The sequence below is a fragment of the Daphnia pulicaria genome, chromosome 4, assembly GCF_021234035.1.
Source record: "Daphnia pulicaria isolate SC F1-1A chromosome 4, SC_F0-13Bv2, whole genome shotgun sequence".
Lineage (NCBI taxonomy): Eukaryota > Metazoa > Arthropoda > Branchiopoda > Diplostraca > Daphniidae > Daphnia > Daphnia pulicaria.
The window spans coordinates 12,135,404-12,151,978 of record NC_060916.1 but is presented as its reverse complement, the minus strand read 5'-3'; the positions used below and the strand labels follow the sequence as shown (position 1 = coordinate 12,151,978).

The following is a 16,575-nucleotide window of genomic DNA, read 5'->3' as shown; positions in this document are numbered from 1 at the left end:
TCTTCAAGGCGGACTTCATCCGGACATCCAGCTCGGCGCTCCCCTTTGGCTCCCTCTAGAATGGAGATTTCTGCCGGCCATCTCGTACCAGCCGGAAATTTCTGCCAGTCATCTCGTACCAGCCGGAAACTTCTGCCAGCCAACTCGTACCAGCCGGAAGATTATGCCAGCCACCTCGTACCAGCCGGTACTGTTCTCTACCGCCAGATGCCACCTCGTACCACCATCTCGTACTGGTACGAGATGGTTGAAAAAATGAGTACGAGAATTTTTGGGTACGAGATGTCCGGAACCCATCCCAAAGTGATGATGCTGAGATTGAAGCTGATGACCGGTCAACACCAGCAAAAGAAAAACTTCATATCTTGTGGTTTACGATGGCTGGCTCAGGCCTCAAGTCTGCACACAGGAAAATGTTACATAGTGCAAACAAAATGCCATCAAAAGGGTCACAACAGGGAGCATAATACATGATAAATTCAAGTCAGGAACTAAAATTTCACTAATTTGTAACAAGTTTAACTCTTCTATTTAAGCTCCCACAATCATTCTATTTGAATTGAACCTGCTATGAAAGGATGGAGTGTGTGTTAAGCGATTCTATCAAATGACGCCGGCAGAGTACAGCTTTCGTATTTGTATATGATGTGCTATTTTCCTTGCACCCACGACCACGAGTACGTTTCCGTCAACGTCCTGTTTCATTAATCATTATGCATTTTAAAACATTGTCTTTTTCGAAACTTGCAACAAACAAAAGCAGACGACACTAATATTTTAATTGGCTATGCTAATAAGGTTGAATCAAAACAATTAAGAATGCCACCTTGTGATGAATCAGTGAACGTTATCATTATCACAACCGGATTTAAATGCAAATGTAGCACAGCAAATTCCTTTTTTTCAAAATAGTTTGGTGGCCCTTAAAAGGGCCGTTTGTTTGAAAGACGAGAGGGAAGGGAAATTTAAGCCTTGGCAGGTTTGTCGGTCTTCTTGGGCAAGAGAACGGCCTGGATGTTGGGCAAAACACCACCCTGAGCGATGGTAACACCGGAGAGAAGTTTGTTCAACTCTTCGTCGTTGCGGATGGCCAATTGCAAGTGACGAGGGATGATACGGGTCTTCTTGTTGTCACGGGCGGCGTTACCGGCCAACTCGAGGACCTCAGCGGCCAAGTACTCCATGACGGCAGCCAAGTAGACGGGGGCGCCGGCACCGACGCGTTCAGCGTACGATCCCTTGCGGAGCATTCGGTGGATACGACCGACGGGGAATTGAAGTCCGGCCCTGCTGGAACGGGTCTTTGACTTTCCCTTGACTTTGCCTCCTTTACCACGACCAGACATGTTTGGATTGAGAGTAAGTTAACGCGGTTCCTAAAATCAAGGAACGAATGATGTATATAATTTGAAAAACCGGGGTTTATATAGTCGCTTGATGTCGGATTCAGAATGCAATCTTGGTAGCCAAACAGTAAACTTTTATTTGCCCCGCCTTTTCATCTCTCCCCTGATTGTGTCACTAGCTCCGCCCCCAACTGAACATCTATCTGTTATACGTAAGTCTCTGGAGACGCGAGTTTTGGCTACCATCAAGTAGTGAGGGGGAGCCAGCTTCAATATAAAGACGAAATTTGAAGTGACGGTCGTTACTTTCTCAGATTTACTCAAGTCCTAGAATGCCCCCTAAAGTAAGCGGAAAAGCTGCGAAGAAGGCCGGCAAGGCTCAGAAGAACATTGCCAAAGGAGACAAGAAGAAGAAGCGCAAGAGGAAGGAGAGCTACGCCATTTACATCTACAAAGTGTTGAAGCAGGTCCACCCAGACACTGGCATTTCCTCCAAAGCCATGACCATCATGAACAGCTTCGTCAACGACATTTTCGAGCGCATCGCTGGAGAGTCGTCCCGTCTTGCCCACTACAACAAGCGTTCGACCATCACTAGCCGGGAAATCCAGACGGCCGTCCGTCTGCTTTTGCCCGGTGAGTTGGCCAAGCACGCCGTGTCTGAAGGCACCAAGGCAGTGACAAAGTACACCAGCACCAAGTAAATTGTCTCCGGTCTTCTCTTTCAACCCAAACGGCCCTTTTCAGGGCCACCAACGTTTAAAGAAAAGAAAATAACCTTACTGCCACACAGACGTCACTTAAGTGATAAATTCAATAAACACATGAAATCGCCAAGATTTATTCCAAAACAAATGAATCCTAAGCCCAGGCAGTGTTGGTTATTCAAGTATAGCTTTGCTTTACTGGTTTTTTGCTGGAATAACTTAATGAATAACCTATATTTGATTAACCCAAGACTACTTCTAGATCACACATTTTCTAGCAAGCTTGGCTTGGGATTAGGTTATTTATTTTTTTTTACACAAATGTTACGTTTTCTCTCTTTATTATCCGAAAACACTATTATTGAAGTAAACTGAGAACCTTTTGAGGGAATGATTTAATATTCATCATAAACCAGTCAATTTTTTCCTGCTGGATTAGTTTTACAAGTATGACATATTTGAAAAGTGATTAAGACGTAAGACTACCCCACGCACGAGATAGCTTAAGCAAATTTTAAATGGAGACCGAAAGTTAAACGAGAACTCATTCTGTAACAAGTTGGTGGCCCTGAAAAGGGCCGATTGAATTGAGATCCGAGTCTAAATGAAAATCAAAATGTTTAACCGCCGAAACCGTACAGAGTACGGCCCTGGCGTTTCAGTGCGTAGACGACATCCATAGCCGTCACAGTCTTCCTCTTGGCGTGTTCAGTGTAGGTGACGGCGTCACGAATCACGTTCTCGAGAAACACCTTTAAAACACCGCGGGTTTCCTCGTAGATGAGACCAGAGATACGCTTCACACCACCACGGCGAGCAAGACGACGGATGGCCGGCTTGGTGATACCTTGGATGTTGTCACGCAAAACTTTACGATGACGTTTGGCGCCTCCTTTGCCGAGTCCTTTTCCTCCTTTACCGCGACCAGTCATTTTGAGATGAGTTACGGAAGTTTGACAATCTACTGAATGAATGATTCAAACTGTGGAAGAATTTTTGCTTTATACTCGCTCCAGTCCCCTCAAGCTTAACGCCCATTGGTGGGAACCTCCGCAAGGAATTCTTTCAAGGCCCATCGTTCTAATAACAAAGAGAGAATTTCCGTTATCAATTCTTTCCCTCCCATTTTTGAACTAACCAATCCCTAGCCAGTGAATTCCCTTAGCTCCGCAACGTCCGTAGGTTCCCCACATATACCTAGCACTTTTAACTAGCAAAGACATCTGAAATTTCAGACACTCGAAATGGCTCGTACCAAGCAAACGGCACGTAAATCCACCGGTGGCAAGGCGCCCCGCAAACAGTTGGCCACCAAAGCCGCTCGCAAGAGTGCCCCGGCCACTGGAGGAGTCAAGAAACCCCATCGTTATCGTCCCGGCACCGTCGCCCTTCGTGAGATCCGTCGCTACCAAAAGTCGACCGAGCTTCTGATCCGCAAGTTGCCATTCCAGCGCTTGGTCAGAGAAATCGCCCAGGATTTCAAGACCGACTTGCGTTTCCAGAGCTCGGCCGTCATGGCCCTGCAGGAGGCCAGCGAGGCTTACTTGGTGGGTCTTTTCGAAGACACCAACTTGTGCGCCATCCACGCCAAGCGAGTCACCATCATGCCAAAAGACATCCAACTCGCCCGCCGTATCCGTGGTGAACGTGCTTAAGCTATTCGATTCCCTTTTACCAACAAATCGGCCCTTTTCAGGGCCACCAAAAGTATAAAGAAAAAGTTAAGCTTACCTCATCTCATTCTAGGCATGTTGATAACCAAAATGTTGACAAAAACGTCCACAAATATCACAGCAAATTAAAAGAAATAAATAACGGTGGTAAATTTTATCCAACTGTCACTTGACGCATGCTTGACGTGTGTTTGTAGTACAAATGAGGTTCGGAATACGGGTCTGTTGAAGTACTTTCTGTTCAGACTTCTATTGGCGAGTCTGAGCCATTTTCAAACTAAATAATATTTCGAAAAGAATCGATCAAAGTGGTAATTTGAAACCAACGAAACACGAATTACATTTTATTTTTCCAGCGATTTTTTATGCGAGTCGGACCAGGCCATGACTAGATCAAGTTTTTTGAAAATTCTTTCTAATTTATCCAGCGTAGGTGTGCAATTTCCTCCTTGTGAGATATTATTCTTTGAAATATTCTCGATCGGGGAAACAGCGCTTTGCACTGTACGAGGAAATGTTATCAAGGAAAACCCTTCAATTACAGTATCGGCTGCGTTAAATTCCAAAACTGAAAGACAACATTGCGAGCTCATTGAACACAAGGCTATGGCGTGACAAGTGGGGTGGAAAGCGACCGCCATGACGGGATCAATTGTAGACGTGGCCAAGGTTGTAACGGCTACAAGATCACCCCGCTCCAAATCAAACCAGTGAACAGAACCATCCTCACTGCCGGATATCACGTAACCACCGCACGGACTGATGCTACTTGCCAGTCTCAGCCTGCCAACAACATTTCCATATCAAATATTGAATATCAGTTTAAATTATAATGCTTTTCGCCAGAGCTAGACTATGCCTGAATGCTATTAGCCTATTACTACCGACTATACCTTGGGTTATAGATGCCACTGTACGAAATCAATTTAAGACCCGACTTTGGCTCGAGTAAACACATCTGACTTCCTCTGTAGTGGACTAGTAATCTGCCTCCAGAAGGATGAAAGCAGAGGCAGTTGATGGGAGTTTCATTGCGATATTCTTCACTAGATTCGTTGAGGATCCTGTTGATTGAAGAGGAAAGAAAAGTATAATAGTTATCACGTAATATTACAATAAAAAATAAGAAATACTTTTCAAAATGTAAGCCAGAAATGGTCGAGTTCCAGACACAAATGGAACCTTTCGCATCTGCGCTAAATAATCTTCCATTGGAGTCCCAGCAGAGGCTGTTGATCGGTGCCCTGTGCTGGACATAGGTGCTTATTAGACGAGGTGACGATGAATTCAATTCCCATAACCGTATCAGCTGATCGAAACATCCAGTGACTACACGGTCGTCGGATTCGCCGAAACGGGCGCTGTACACGTAAGCTGGATGAGACAAAACCACGTCATTGGAATCGTTCCAAACTCGAGCAGTGCAGTCCGCACCGCAGGAAAGTAAACGCCAACCCTCTCCGCCTTCATTCTTGTTCCATTCAAGATCATACACATTGCCCTGATGTCCTTTCAGGTGCAAAGAAATAACTGAGTTTTGATACACCATGATATCTCCAGTTGACAAAGCAAAGGCTAAAGATGATCCATCTGAGCGGTAACAGGCAATTAAGGCTCCTGCCGCAGCAGACTCGTATGTAAAGCCTCGTCTGGTGGGAAGTTTGAATGGCTGTCCGCTAAGTCGGCCTCCTCGTAATGGGCTGGTTACGTTGAATCGACTTTCCTTCGTCACGGTTGAACTTTTAGAACTGCCGGAAGATAGCAATGTGACGTAAAGAGTTGCTGGATACTTTTCTTTCTGTGCGCTATTAAACAAATGGAAGAGGTCGCTAATAGTCGGCCTAGGTGTTGCGTGTCCGAGTAAGCGACGCGCAGGCGTTTTATACAGCTGAAGTTGAAGTTTCTTGCCTATGTGTTTGACGCCAGTTCTTGACATGGGGCGCAAAAACCCCCAAGCCAATAAAGAGCTTACTGTAGTGTTGGGTTCACTCACTAATTCGAATAAGAAAAGGATTTCTGATAAATATTTGTCTGCATCCAAGTCAAAAACCATTTCTTGATTCCATTCTGGCAGAGCATTGGACTTATTGGAGACTTGATGAGGACTATGGGCAATACATGATCCTGTACATTGCGGTGAAACGGGGACCTTATTGTTCACCATGTAACGACCTGTCTTGCAACTGACGGCATGGACCACAATCAGTGGTTGACTTTTAGGTTGATCTAAAATCAATCTGTCACATTGGTGGACAACAATTTTCAAGATACTGTGCTCCAATGACAAAGTTTCATTCAATTCTTGATAACCAACACTGTTCTCTTCTTCTATATTGTGATCTGATGATGAACTTGCTGAACTGTACAGGTTCTTCAGTGATGTTTGTCTACTATTCTTGTGACTTTCTTTATTTGAATTTATCTTTGCTGGATGAGATGAAGAAATTGAAGTTCTTGTGTGTTGGCTACCAACAGAAGGTGCCACACTTAAAACATTGTCACTATTATTTTCATCGTCACTGCTGTTTGTGATTGCTGGTGAAGCCCTTCTTTCATGATGTATGGTTGCTCGCTCAACTGAAGATGAATGCACAAGTTCTGGAGAATTACTGGAACTTTTCACTTTCTTAAGCTTTTCAGAATTTAAAGAGCTGGAGCTGATTTCATTCTGCTGCTCATCTTCATACCAAAAAGAGGGGTTGGTATGGGATTTCACTTTCACTAAATTTTGTTGAAGGCCTACATTGATGATAGTTTTGTTTTGCACGGAAGAAAGCTCACGTAGCTCTACGTGTTCTTTAACACTGTTACGGTGTTTTTCTTGTTTCTTGAATCGATGCCTCTTGGATTGATTCGTCTGTTTTGTTTTTCTTTCCTGAACTTCTTCGCTAGACGAGTTTGCACTTCCCAGTAGAGCTTCAAAGTCTTTACGAGTGCTCTCAAGCACTGAAATGGGCGAGGAGGGTAAAATTTGCAATCTGTCTTCAGGCTTCATCTTGCTAAAGTAACGAATCACTGAATCGAACACTGACCACCGCAGGTTTGTTATGATGTTATTGCGCGTTGCTATGGCAACGCCAAATGGACCATGACAACAACCGGAAATCCCTATAGCTATATGATAACTTACTCTTGGAAGCATAGCAATTATGTATTGCAACTCAAAAAAGAAACAAAATTCTATATTAAATGAACGTTTAAACATATTAATTACGTAAAAAATGTGTTAATTGTTGGTGGTGCCGGAAACACAACGTAGAACGAAGGTGACATTTTCCAGCGCCGATTCTAGACAAACGTCCTGTAAAACATTTTGGTATAAAAGAACTTGAGCAAAAATGAAGCAAAGAATGCATATGAAATATTGAATTACCTCAAAAATCCCACTACTGAAGGGTTGTCCGAAATGCTGCCAATCCATGAGCTGATCGACGGTTTTGTGTGATTCTTTCTTTTTGTTGCAAGGAGTGCCAAGCTGACAGTCGCGATCATCGTCTAAATCAAAGTCATAGTCGTCTAATTCAGGAGGAATTGGGCTGACTCCTTTCTGAGTGCACTGGCAATTGATTAGATCATGAGTGTCGCAATCAGTGTCTTCCCTCAGAGTAAACAGGTCCTAAACCATTTAATAAAATGTTTAGTTAATTCCAGAAAGAACACATGTTAAGGAAGTGAATATAGACCTTGAGTTCTTCTCTGGTGAAATGGCCTTGCGTAGAGTCTCGAGCATCAACGATAGCACCACTCAATCCTTGCTTAAGAATTTGTCGCTGGAAAATTTTTTCTTCAATTGTTCCAGTCGTGAGCAATCTAGTAAGTCAATATTTTTTTGGTTTTAAAAAATTAAATTCAGTCCAAATAATTCATTTCTTGGTTCCATTAAACCTGTAAATTTGTACCGTCCTTTTCTGTCCTTCTCGCCAGATTCGAGCCATCGCTTGCATGTCATTTGCTGGGTTCCAATCAATATCATAAAGGATAAGTCGTGATGCTCCGATCAAATTTAAACCTACTCCACCGGCCTTCGAACTCAATAAAAAAATTCCTAAGGATGCCATTTCAATTAATAAAAGTAAAATCCTCCGAAGATAAGAAAAATTACGATCAGCTCCTTGAGGGTCGTTAAATCGATCAACAATTCCCATTCGGGTATTAGTTGGTGTGCTTCCATCTAATCTGACAAAGCTGTATTTCCGCTCAGTACAAGACTCGCCAAAAAGATCTAGCATCTGTAATCACAAGATAATCCTAATGGTATTAAATGTAAATTGGAAATTAAGAAGCCAAATACCTTTGTCGAGTAGGAAACTAAAATGATTTTCTCTTTGGTATTTTTCATAAGAGAATCCAGAATAGCAAATGTAACTACAAATTTTCCTGATGCATCACGAGATTGGATTTGGGAGCTATCCTCTTTGTAATTTTCTTGCCACAGCTCTGAGCATTCAAAATCATCGATTTCCGAGTCCTCGTTTTGCTCCTGTAAAAATTGTTTGTTTAATTCAAATTACTCTTAAGTTCAAAATGACAACTTAAGTGCCTACCTCAGCATGTTTTCTCGTTGCCGCGAATAGTGTGGGATGATTGCACAGTTTGCGCAACGCAAGGATGAATGATAACTGGTCGTTACCAGTCTGTGTAGATGAAAGAATTGAACGGACCGCTGATGAATCCAGCACATTGCGATACAAGTTCACCTAAGATGAGCACACAGAATAGCATGTTAAAATTTGACATATGAACTGCAATCTAATGAAGATCATTACTTGAACACATGTTGGTTTGCAAAAGATGACGCTTTCTACTTTTGGAGGTAGATGGGCGTTCATGACTTCCTGAGTGCGACGTAAAACAAACTGTGATGTTAAGTGACTTAGCTCGGATGCACAGCTTTCACCAAGTTCCCGTTGATCCTCATCGCATTCAGGCTGTTGAAGAGCGACGATTGGTTCCTCATAGGTTCGGCGAAATGCTGTTAAAAGAATCATGGAAATAATGGTGTATTTAGAACCCGACTAGTTTTAAAAAGATTAATTACAAGATAAGCTTCCTAAAATGCCAGGATTGACAAAGTCAGCCAAGGAGAAAAATTCTTTCAAATCATTTTGAACAGGGGTTCCAGTCAACAGGACTTTTCTGTTAGTATCTAGTTGTGAGAGCAGCTATATGAAATAAAACTTTGATTAAACTCTGTTGCAAACTAAAATGCAACTTAAATTACCGATGATGTTTTATTGCCCGCATTCTTTAATCGATGTCCTTCGTCGCAAACAACCATATCAAAATTAATTTGCTGTATTTCATCAAAGCAGCGGACTAGCATTTCATACGACACCACCATGACGGGGGATACAAGATGTTTCAAAAACTCTATCGGTCGATTTTGCTGGAATTAAAAAAAAAATTGGTTTTGGTTCTTTAAATGCAGGAAAAGAGAAATACCTGATCAGCAGTAAAAACAGTTATCCGCTCTCGACCTAACCAACGACGAAATTCTTTTTCCCAATTTTTGACCAAACTTGACGGTGTAACGATCAAAACACGTTGAATTGTCGGTCGTCCATTATAAGGACCTTGCTGAAGTAAAATCCTGTTCACAAAGATAAAGGATGAAATAGTAATGAACCACAAAACAGTATTGATTGTTACCATATGAGAGTGATACATTGCAATGTTTTACCCAGCCCCATTTCGTCGGCTAATATAGCTCCGTACATGTTTGGTGTTTTGAAGCCCATCAAACATTCATACATGAAAACCACACCCTCACGCTGATGAGGACGAAGATTCTTGCTAAGCGTCGGATCCACAACAACGTCAACGATGACTGTCCCACGTTGCGATTCTTTCCACTATAAGAATCGAATGACTTCATCACTTCAGTGAACAATACCATTAATCGAAACACAAACCTGAATGTCAGTAGGCGGCCGAGGCATGACCAGAGCTGAAGGGTGGTTAGGGTTATATCTGGGTTTGATTTCGTTCACTCCTTGATTAATCTTGGGCGCTATATGTCCAGCTTTAAGTAGAGGAGGCACAAATTCTTTGTTTGATAGACGAGAACTGGTTTGTGATTTAGTCTCACAAGAATTTTGGCTAGAACCATTCCCACTCACGCCGGCAGTATCAACAATTTCATCTTGAATCTTTAAGGAAAACCAATGTAAACTCAACAAACAATTTTGTAATTAGTTAAGGGACTTACCAAAACTTCTCTTCCACCAACTTTTAATATCTTTCCGCTTTCGAGCTCTTGAAGTTGCGCAAGTTTGAATCCTGTAGCTCGACCAATTTCTTTCCCCGCCATGTTCTGAATTTCAATTATCTCGTGCAAATGACTAAATGACCAATTACGGAATTCTATGCGATAGTAATACCTTAAGAAAAACTCCTCTATCTTTCACAACCAGGACAGCTTCTTCTTCCCAATTCTTGTGCTTTTTGGTCGAAGCTTTGCACCAAAATACATTATACTGTCTGCAATAAAATCAGGTCAATACAAGAAATTATTTTAAACAAGAATACAACGAACAAATGACATTGGTATGAATGAACAATATTTTAATTCCATACTTTACAGCTTCCAGTAACGATGGATTATTCTCAACAAGCACTCGGTGTGAGGCGTTTTCTGCAGAATCTCCGTTTTTCTTGTTATTTCCCAAAAGTTCCAGAACATCTTGTGAACTTCTCAGTTTTTGCGAAGGTGCGCACTGAGATTGATTTATCTGAGGTGAATTTAGGCTTTCGAATTGATAAGAACGATAATTAGAAGGTTTGTATGAATAATTGTTAAAAACATTCATATTACTTCCGCGTTACTTCTTTTTGAGGAGGACGGTAATTTGAAGAAAAAGCGGATTTTACTTCTACTTTTGATTTAATCACAGACGAAATTTGACCCGAACTGGTACCGCTCAAACCGGAAGACTCAACAATTGGGTCCTGGATCTATAATAAAAAGCAAATGTCATTATGAACGTTTCCCATATTACGCAAGGCGACTTACAAGAACTTCTCGACCACCAACTTTCAATACACTCCCATATGCGAGTTCCTCAAGTTGCGCAAGTCTATAACCATTTGCTTTGCCAATTTCTTTTCCTTTCATGTCCTAGAAGAAAAATTAATAGCAGCCTGGTTATGCATTTACTTATCACTATGAATTATGAAAATACCTTTAGAATCACTCCCCTGTCTTTCACAACCAGAACAGCTTCTTCTTCCCAGTTCTTATTTTTCTTCATAGTAGCTTGGCACCAAAATACACTGTACTGTCTTGTTGATTACAGGCAAATAAAAAAGTTGATGAATTAATACACCGCAATGTAACATTAGTAATTAGCTAAGATACATACTTGACACCATCCACTGGTTTCATAACATTCTTTTCAATGAGCAATTGGGGTTCATTATTCTTCATTGGACCCATACTTTTGGGGTTATTTTCCAAAAGTTCCAGAACATCTTGTGAGCTTCTTTGTGTGTTAACCTTTTTTGAAGGATCAAAACATGATGCATTGGTAAGGCCACCAATTAACGAAGTTCCTCCAACATTGTCTACATAACAAAAATAATTTTTAACTATGTCGTATAACTACCAATGTTAAACCTACCGATCCTTAGACGTTTTGCTGCTGGGGTACCTCCAAGTTGTGATGGAGCAAGTGACCGCCTCATATTCTTTACTTATTCACGTGTTCCTTTGTGCTTTTTTCTCAACAAAATGTAAAAAGGATTCTTTTGTCCATCAACTTTGGAATGTTTATCTGAAACCCTTGTTCCATGTGTAACGGCCGTTGACAGTGTTTTATGGTCTTGGAATTACACCGTTCAAATCAAACAATAGTTGTTTAATTTTCTTTCGTTAACTATTGCCTTGAGTTTATTCGATTAGGTTTATGAGCTTACAGTTCTTTGAAGTCTGTAATTGATTTCCTACTTTCTTATTCTTGCATTTCGAAGGCAATGATGTTTTCGACTGCTTTCGCGCTTAGCCAATACATGTTTTCCGGGAAACGGCGAGACATCTATGAATGAAACATAAAACTTGCTCCACATTACATTACTATGCACTTGTAAGGTTTGCAAAAGCCCCCAAAATAAATAAATAAATAAATCATCATATAATTAAATTTCGCAAAATTGAATGCCCAATTCTTTGATTTGTGTAAAAGGTTGAAACACAATCGCTGTTATTCTAACGCAATGCTAAATTTACGCACTTGGCGCGACTTCTAATGTTGTTTTAGTCGTCTGCCTTTTTTAACTTCAAAGCTTTGAATATTTGAATTGAAATAACAGTTGGGATTTTCCTACAGTAGAGTAAAATCTAAATATTGTTACAGTACAATGACTACCGAATTAACACTAAAATTGGATGATATTGATTTCAATGTGTTGTCGGAAATGGTGTATGAAGAAAACCGATTGAGCACTTTTTTAAAAAATCGACAGTGGCCTTTCTTGGAAGACTGCAATTGCACTCCTGAGAAGGTAAACACACTAACCTTCAATTTCAATTGGAAGATTTGTTGTTTAAGCATTTGTGTATAATAGATGGCTACAGCAGGGTTCTACTGGTGTGGCTCTGAGAGTCAGCCCGATCTAGTGAGGTGTTTTGTTTGTCTTAAAGATTTTGAAGGCTGGGAGCCCAACGATATCCCTAAGTATAAACAAATCAATGCAAGTCTGTTAGTTCAACCATGAATTTAACCATTTCTGTTTTAGGGATGAACATAAAAGGCTTAGCCCTCAGTGTCCCTATGTCAAGTTGGGAAAGGAGCCGGAAAATTGTACAGTGAAAGAGGTGATGGAGTTGTGTCAAAAAAGTTTAATCAACTTTATTGTGAGTATTCCATACCTGATAGATATGAATGTTTTTACATCATTAAAACTGTGTGTCTTGTTATTGTCTATTTCTACAGGGAAAAGTATCTAACACACAAGTAGAGCAGTATACAAATCTGGCTAAAGAAATTTCCAACAAACTAGAATTTTTGGGGGAAAGTAACATGGATGTATCTGATTAAATTGTTTATAATATATGTCATAAGACAAAATAAAATCCATAATGCTTCTAAGTGTTAGATGAGAATGGTATTGTTTAAAAAAATTCAATCTGGAAATCTTTTAATGAGCATTACGCAAATGTTTTTATCAAATTTGAGTTCTTAGTTTGTAAAATACTATACTGCATTTTTTAGTAGTCGGAAAACAGTGAATCTACAGGGACTCAGGGAGTGAAGGGATAATAAATGTGACACAAGATAAAAGTTGTGTTCAATAAAAAAATTGTCAATCGGAAAAAAAAAAAAATAATAGGCGTGAAGCCTGGCCACGCTTTCCATATTTGTTAAACGTGACATACTTTGCTGTCAAGTCAAGTCAGCATCCAAAATTTCCAACATAACGCAACGAATTGGGCCGGAAACTTACAGTCGGAGCGAGATATTGAATTTTACCAGCAGAACAAAGGGTCAATGAACAGGACTGTATTACGAATTCAAACCACGCCCGTATGTATAAATATTCTTCTGTCGTGTCACATGAATAACAAATCAATCAGTGCGTGTCCTTGGGCACTTACATAAAAGAAACCACTGCTGGACGTCATAAATCAGCCAATGCATTTCGTCATCAAGTTGCAAATTATATGCAAACCGGAAAATCCGACAATTCAACACGTTAAATTAGTTTCCTATACTAATGTTTACCCATAAGGCGATGAAAATACGATCAAGGTGAAATAAATTTCGAGGACGGAAGACCTTGGGTCAGTTCAATCCAGGTTCAACCTCATTGCCTTGCCATCGACATCCTTGTCCTTACAGAACTAAACCTGAACACAGAATAAGCAAACAAGCGCAATTTTCGCAGTCTCTTAACCCCCATCTCGCGATAAAACATTCTCTGCAGACAGACGAAACCAGGACACGTTTCCAAAATCTCAAAAGAAAGAAAAAAATATCGAGGTTATGAGAAAATATTTTCTCGGAGATTCTAATACCTATAGGGTATTGTTCCTAATTCGGGACACTTTTTGGCTATTGCCGTTTCGCATGCTTTAGTATAGGCCGAACACCTTCCTAAGTCGGGACACCGATAAAAAGTATGGGACAAAGAAACCAAATGCGGGACAGTCGCCAGCGCCATCTACCGTTGGTTGTGTAGCAACAACCACTTTTTGACAGTAATGAAAACAGAAATCAAAACACACGATTGGTCTTACGGATAGCATGTTGACCTATCAATCTCACGTACAACAGGTTAGGGTTCGACTCCCTTCACATCTAAAAGTGTCTTTATATGAATAAACGTTAATCAACATATTTGACTGTCAGCATCCCTCTTATTCCGAATTGCACGACTATTGTCAACGGTATTACACAAGAGATCATTTTCGACAGTGTTTCATGGCACGTTGGATTGAGTGACGGATAACGAAACCGTTACCGTTTTTTGTTCATGTTTCAAATCCCAGGAAAGGCATTTTTTAAAATATTTCGAATATCGCCTCAGGGCTGTCCCGAATTTATAGCACAGTAAGGATACCCGTAAAATTAATTCTGCGTGTTCTATCCTACGATTTGCATCATACATTGAAGAGATCGCCCTATTTTTGTATGTTCCCATGACTCAGTGGATAAGTGGCTGCCTGAGAATTGGATTATCTTTCTTGGTCGTTGGTTCGAATCTCGGGTAAGGCATTTTTTAAAATATTTCGAATATCGCCTCAGGGCTGTCCCGAATTTATAGCACAGTAAGGATACCCGTAAAATAAATTTGACGGTCATTTCCCTTTGGTTTTCATCACCTGTTGAAGAGTTCATCACATATTGTCGTATTCCGATGGCACAGTGGGTTCAGTCGTTGGCTGGGAACCACGTTATACTTTTGATTATTGGTTCAAATCCCAGGAAAGGTATTTTTAAAATTATTTCGAAAAACGCCTTAGGGCTGTCCCGAATTTATAGCACAGTAAGGATACCCGTAAAATAAATTTGACGGTCATTTCCCTTTGGTTTTCATCATCTGTTGAAGAGTTCATCACAAATTGTCGTATTCCGATGGCACAGTGGGTTCAGTCGTTGGCTGGGAACCACGTTATACTTTTGATTATTGGTTCAAATCCCAGGAAAGGTATTTTTAAAATTATTTCGAAAAACGCCTTAGGGCTGTCCCGAATTTATAGCACAGTAAGGATACCCGTAAAATTAATTCGACGGCCACTTCTCATTGGTTTTTATCTTACATAAAAGAGTTCGAACAATATCGATATGTTGTATTGACACAGTGGTTTAGTGCCTGTCTCTTACGAAATTTTTGGTTTGGTTCTGTGTTCGAATCTTACTTTGGTTATTTTTAAAAAATATTTCAATCTGAAGTCTATCGAAATTATCTTCTGAATTTGAACACGGGGCTGAAAACGACATTCAATGAAAATGTCATCTATGTTAGCAATTAACCCGTTGAGCCATGAGAACAACGAAAGTCTTCTACATCGGGGAGATTATGTTGCCTGTCGAATTATTTTTACATACGGGTACACTACTGGCTATGGCTATGGCTTTTAGCTAACCCCTGTGTTATAAATTCGGGACACCCCTTGGGCGATATCCGAAATAATTCAAAAAATGCTGGTAACAGGATTCGAACCCATAATCGATTACTAAAGCTTGCGTTAGAACCAGCCACTAAACCATTGTGCCAATACAACTTATCGATATTGTTCGAACTCTTTTATGTAATATAAAAACCAATGAGAAGTGGCCGTCGAATTAATTTTACGGGTATCCTTACTGTGCTATAAATTCGGGACAGCCCTAAGGCGTTTTTCGAAATAATTTTAAAAATACCTTTCCTGGGATTTGAACCAATAATCAAAAGTATAACGTGGTTCCCAGCCAGCGACTGAACCCACTGTGCCATCGGAATACGTCAATATGTGATGAACTCTTCGACAGATGATGAAAACCAAAGGGAAATGGCCGTCAAATTTATTTTACGGGTATCCTTACTGTGCTATAAATTCGGGACAGCCCTGAGGCGATATTCGAAATATCTCAAAAAATGCCTTACCCGAGATTCGAACCAACGACCAAGAAAGATAATCCGATTCCCAGGCAGCCACTTTATCCACTGAGCCATGGGAACATACAAGAATAGGGCGGTCTCTTCAATGTATGATGCAAATCGTAGGATAGAACACGCAGAATTAATTTTACGGGTATCCTTACTGTGCTATAAATTCGGGACAGCCCTGAGGCGATTTCCGAAATAATATCAAAAATGCCTTGGATTTGAACCCACGACTGAGAGTTTATAAATGCGATTCTTAGTAGAGTCACTCAACCCACTGTGCCACAAGAATTTTTTGGAAAGTGTCTTAACAAAATTATATAGAATTAACAATTAGGGGCAAGACTCTTATACAAAATCATAAAAGACGTAATGAAAAAAACTTTCATCATCAATATTCGACCTCACAATAAGTGTCGTCCAGGACGGAACTTAGAAGTTAGATAGTAAAACCCTGATTTTGACAGTTCAACTAGTGCCATCTTGCGTACATTATACTGTCCCGATTTTGTGTACTTGGGTGTCCCGATTTTGTGTTATGGGATTTATCGCCAGCAAGCTTCAAGTTCGATTTGATGGAAATTTCTTTATTTTTCTTGCATTTCTATGCATTGAATCTAAAGATTCTGTCGAGCTCTTTATTTTAAGACTAAATTCAGCTCAAAATAACCCCTAAATATCTTAATATTGCAAGATTGCAAACGTCCCAAATCTAGCTTTTTTCTAAGTCCTTTTTCCCAATATATTTTTTGTCATATCTTTAAA

At 40.3% G+C, this 16,575-nt stretch overlaps 7 protein-coding genes across 8 annotated transcripts; 3 read left to right on the top strand and 4 right to left on the bottom strand.

Annotated features, from left to right (window-relative positions):
* Nucleotides 1–313: 313 nt before the first annotated feature.
* On the bottom strand, nt 314–3,809 carry LOC124337241 (histone H2A). Its single transcript, XM_046791346.1, has 2 exons — nt 3,785–3,809; nt 314–1,376 (listed from the first exon to the last, which is right to left on the bottom strand). Exon 2 carries the CDS (start codon nt 1,344–1,346, stop codon nt 966–968), a length of 381 nt encoding a protein of 126 aa, XP_046647302.1. The 5' UTR covers nt 1,347–1,376; nt 3,785–3,809; the 3' UTR covers nt 314–965.
* LOC124337259 (histone H2B.3) lies at nt 1,598–2,071 on the top strand. Its single transcript, XM_046791365.1, has one exon. It carries the CDS (start codon nt 1,679–1,681, stop codon nt 2,048–2,050), a length of 372 nt encoding a protein of 123 aa, XP_046647321.1. The 5' UTR covers nt 1,598–1,678; the 3' UTR covers nt 2,051–2,071.
* Nucleotides 2,525–3,005, bottom strand: LOC124337302 (histone H4). The gene has a single exon (XM_046791408.1). The coding sequence runs from the start codon at nt 2,983–2,985 to the stop codon at nt 2,674–2,676; it is 312 nt and encodes a 103-aa protein (XP_046647364.1). The 5' UTR covers nt 2,986–3,005; the 3' UTR covers nt 2,525–2,673.
* On the top strand, nt 3,295–3,747 carry LOC124337325 (histone H3). Its single transcript, XM_046791433.1, has one exon. It carries the CDS (start codon nt 3,298–3,300, stop codon nt 3,706–3,708), a length of 411 nt encoding a protein of 136 aa, XP_046647389.1. The 5' UTR covers nt 3,295–3,297; the 3' UTR covers nt 3,709–3,747.
* Nucleotides 3,810–3,957: 148 nt separating the features above from the next.
* On the bottom strand, nt 3,958–6,931 carry LOC124336909 (jouberin-like). The gene is made up of 3 exons (XM_046790825.1): nt 4,860–6,931; nt 4,620–4,790; nt 3,958–4,509 (listed from the first exon to the last, which is right to left on the bottom strand). The coding sequence occupies exons 1-3, from the start codon at nt 6,929–6,931 to the stop codon at nt 4,071–4,073; spliced, it is 2,682 nt and encodes an 893-aa protein (XP_046646781.1). The 3' UTR covers nt 3,958–4,070.
* LOC124336888 (DNA repair and recombination protein RAD54B-like) lies at nt 6,859–12,329 on the bottom strand. Of its 2 annotated transcripts, XM_046790790.1 has the most exons (23): nt 12,240–12,329; nt 11,641–11,759; nt 11,346–11,546; nt 11,088–11,289; nt 10,908–11,007; nt 10,739–10,843; nt 10,541–10,680; nt 10,303–10,473; nt 10,107–10,206; nt 9,935–10,039; nt 9,639–9,875; nt 9,376–9,578; nt 9,169–9,316; nt 8,948–9,112; nt 8,765–8,888; nt 8,493–8,698; nt 8,271–8,423; nt 8,018–8,206; nt 7,829–7,955; nt 7,612–7,771; nt 7,410–7,536; nt 7,100–7,342; nt 6,859–7,027 (listed from the first exon to the last, which is right to left on the bottom strand). In XM_046790790.1, the coding sequence occupies exons 3-23, from the start codon at nt 11,407–11,409 to the stop codon at nt 6,953–6,955; spliced, it is 3,144 nt and encodes a 1,047-aa protein (XP_046646746.1). In that variant the 5' UTR covers nt 11,410–11,546; nt 11,641–11,759; nt 12,240–12,329; the 3' UTR covers nt 6,859–6,952. The 2 variants fall into 2 exon arrangements, with proteins under 2 accessions (XP_046646746.1, XP_046646745.1); XM_046790789.1 differs by having other exon boundaries at nt 11,346–11,759.
* Nucleotides 11,980–12,815, top strand: LOC124337199 (baculoviral IAP repeat-containing protein 5-like). Its single transcript, XM_046791299.1, has 4 exons — nt 11,980–12,225; nt 12,289–12,398; nt 12,460–12,577; nt 12,657–12,815. Exons 1-4 carry the CDS (start codon nt 12,082–12,084, stop codon nt 12,759–12,761), a joined length of 477 nt encoding a protein of 158 aa, XP_046647255.1. The 5' UTR covers nt 11,980–12,081; the 3' UTR covers nt 12,762–12,815.
* The last annotated feature ends 3,760 nt before the right edge of the window (nt 12,816–16,575 follow it).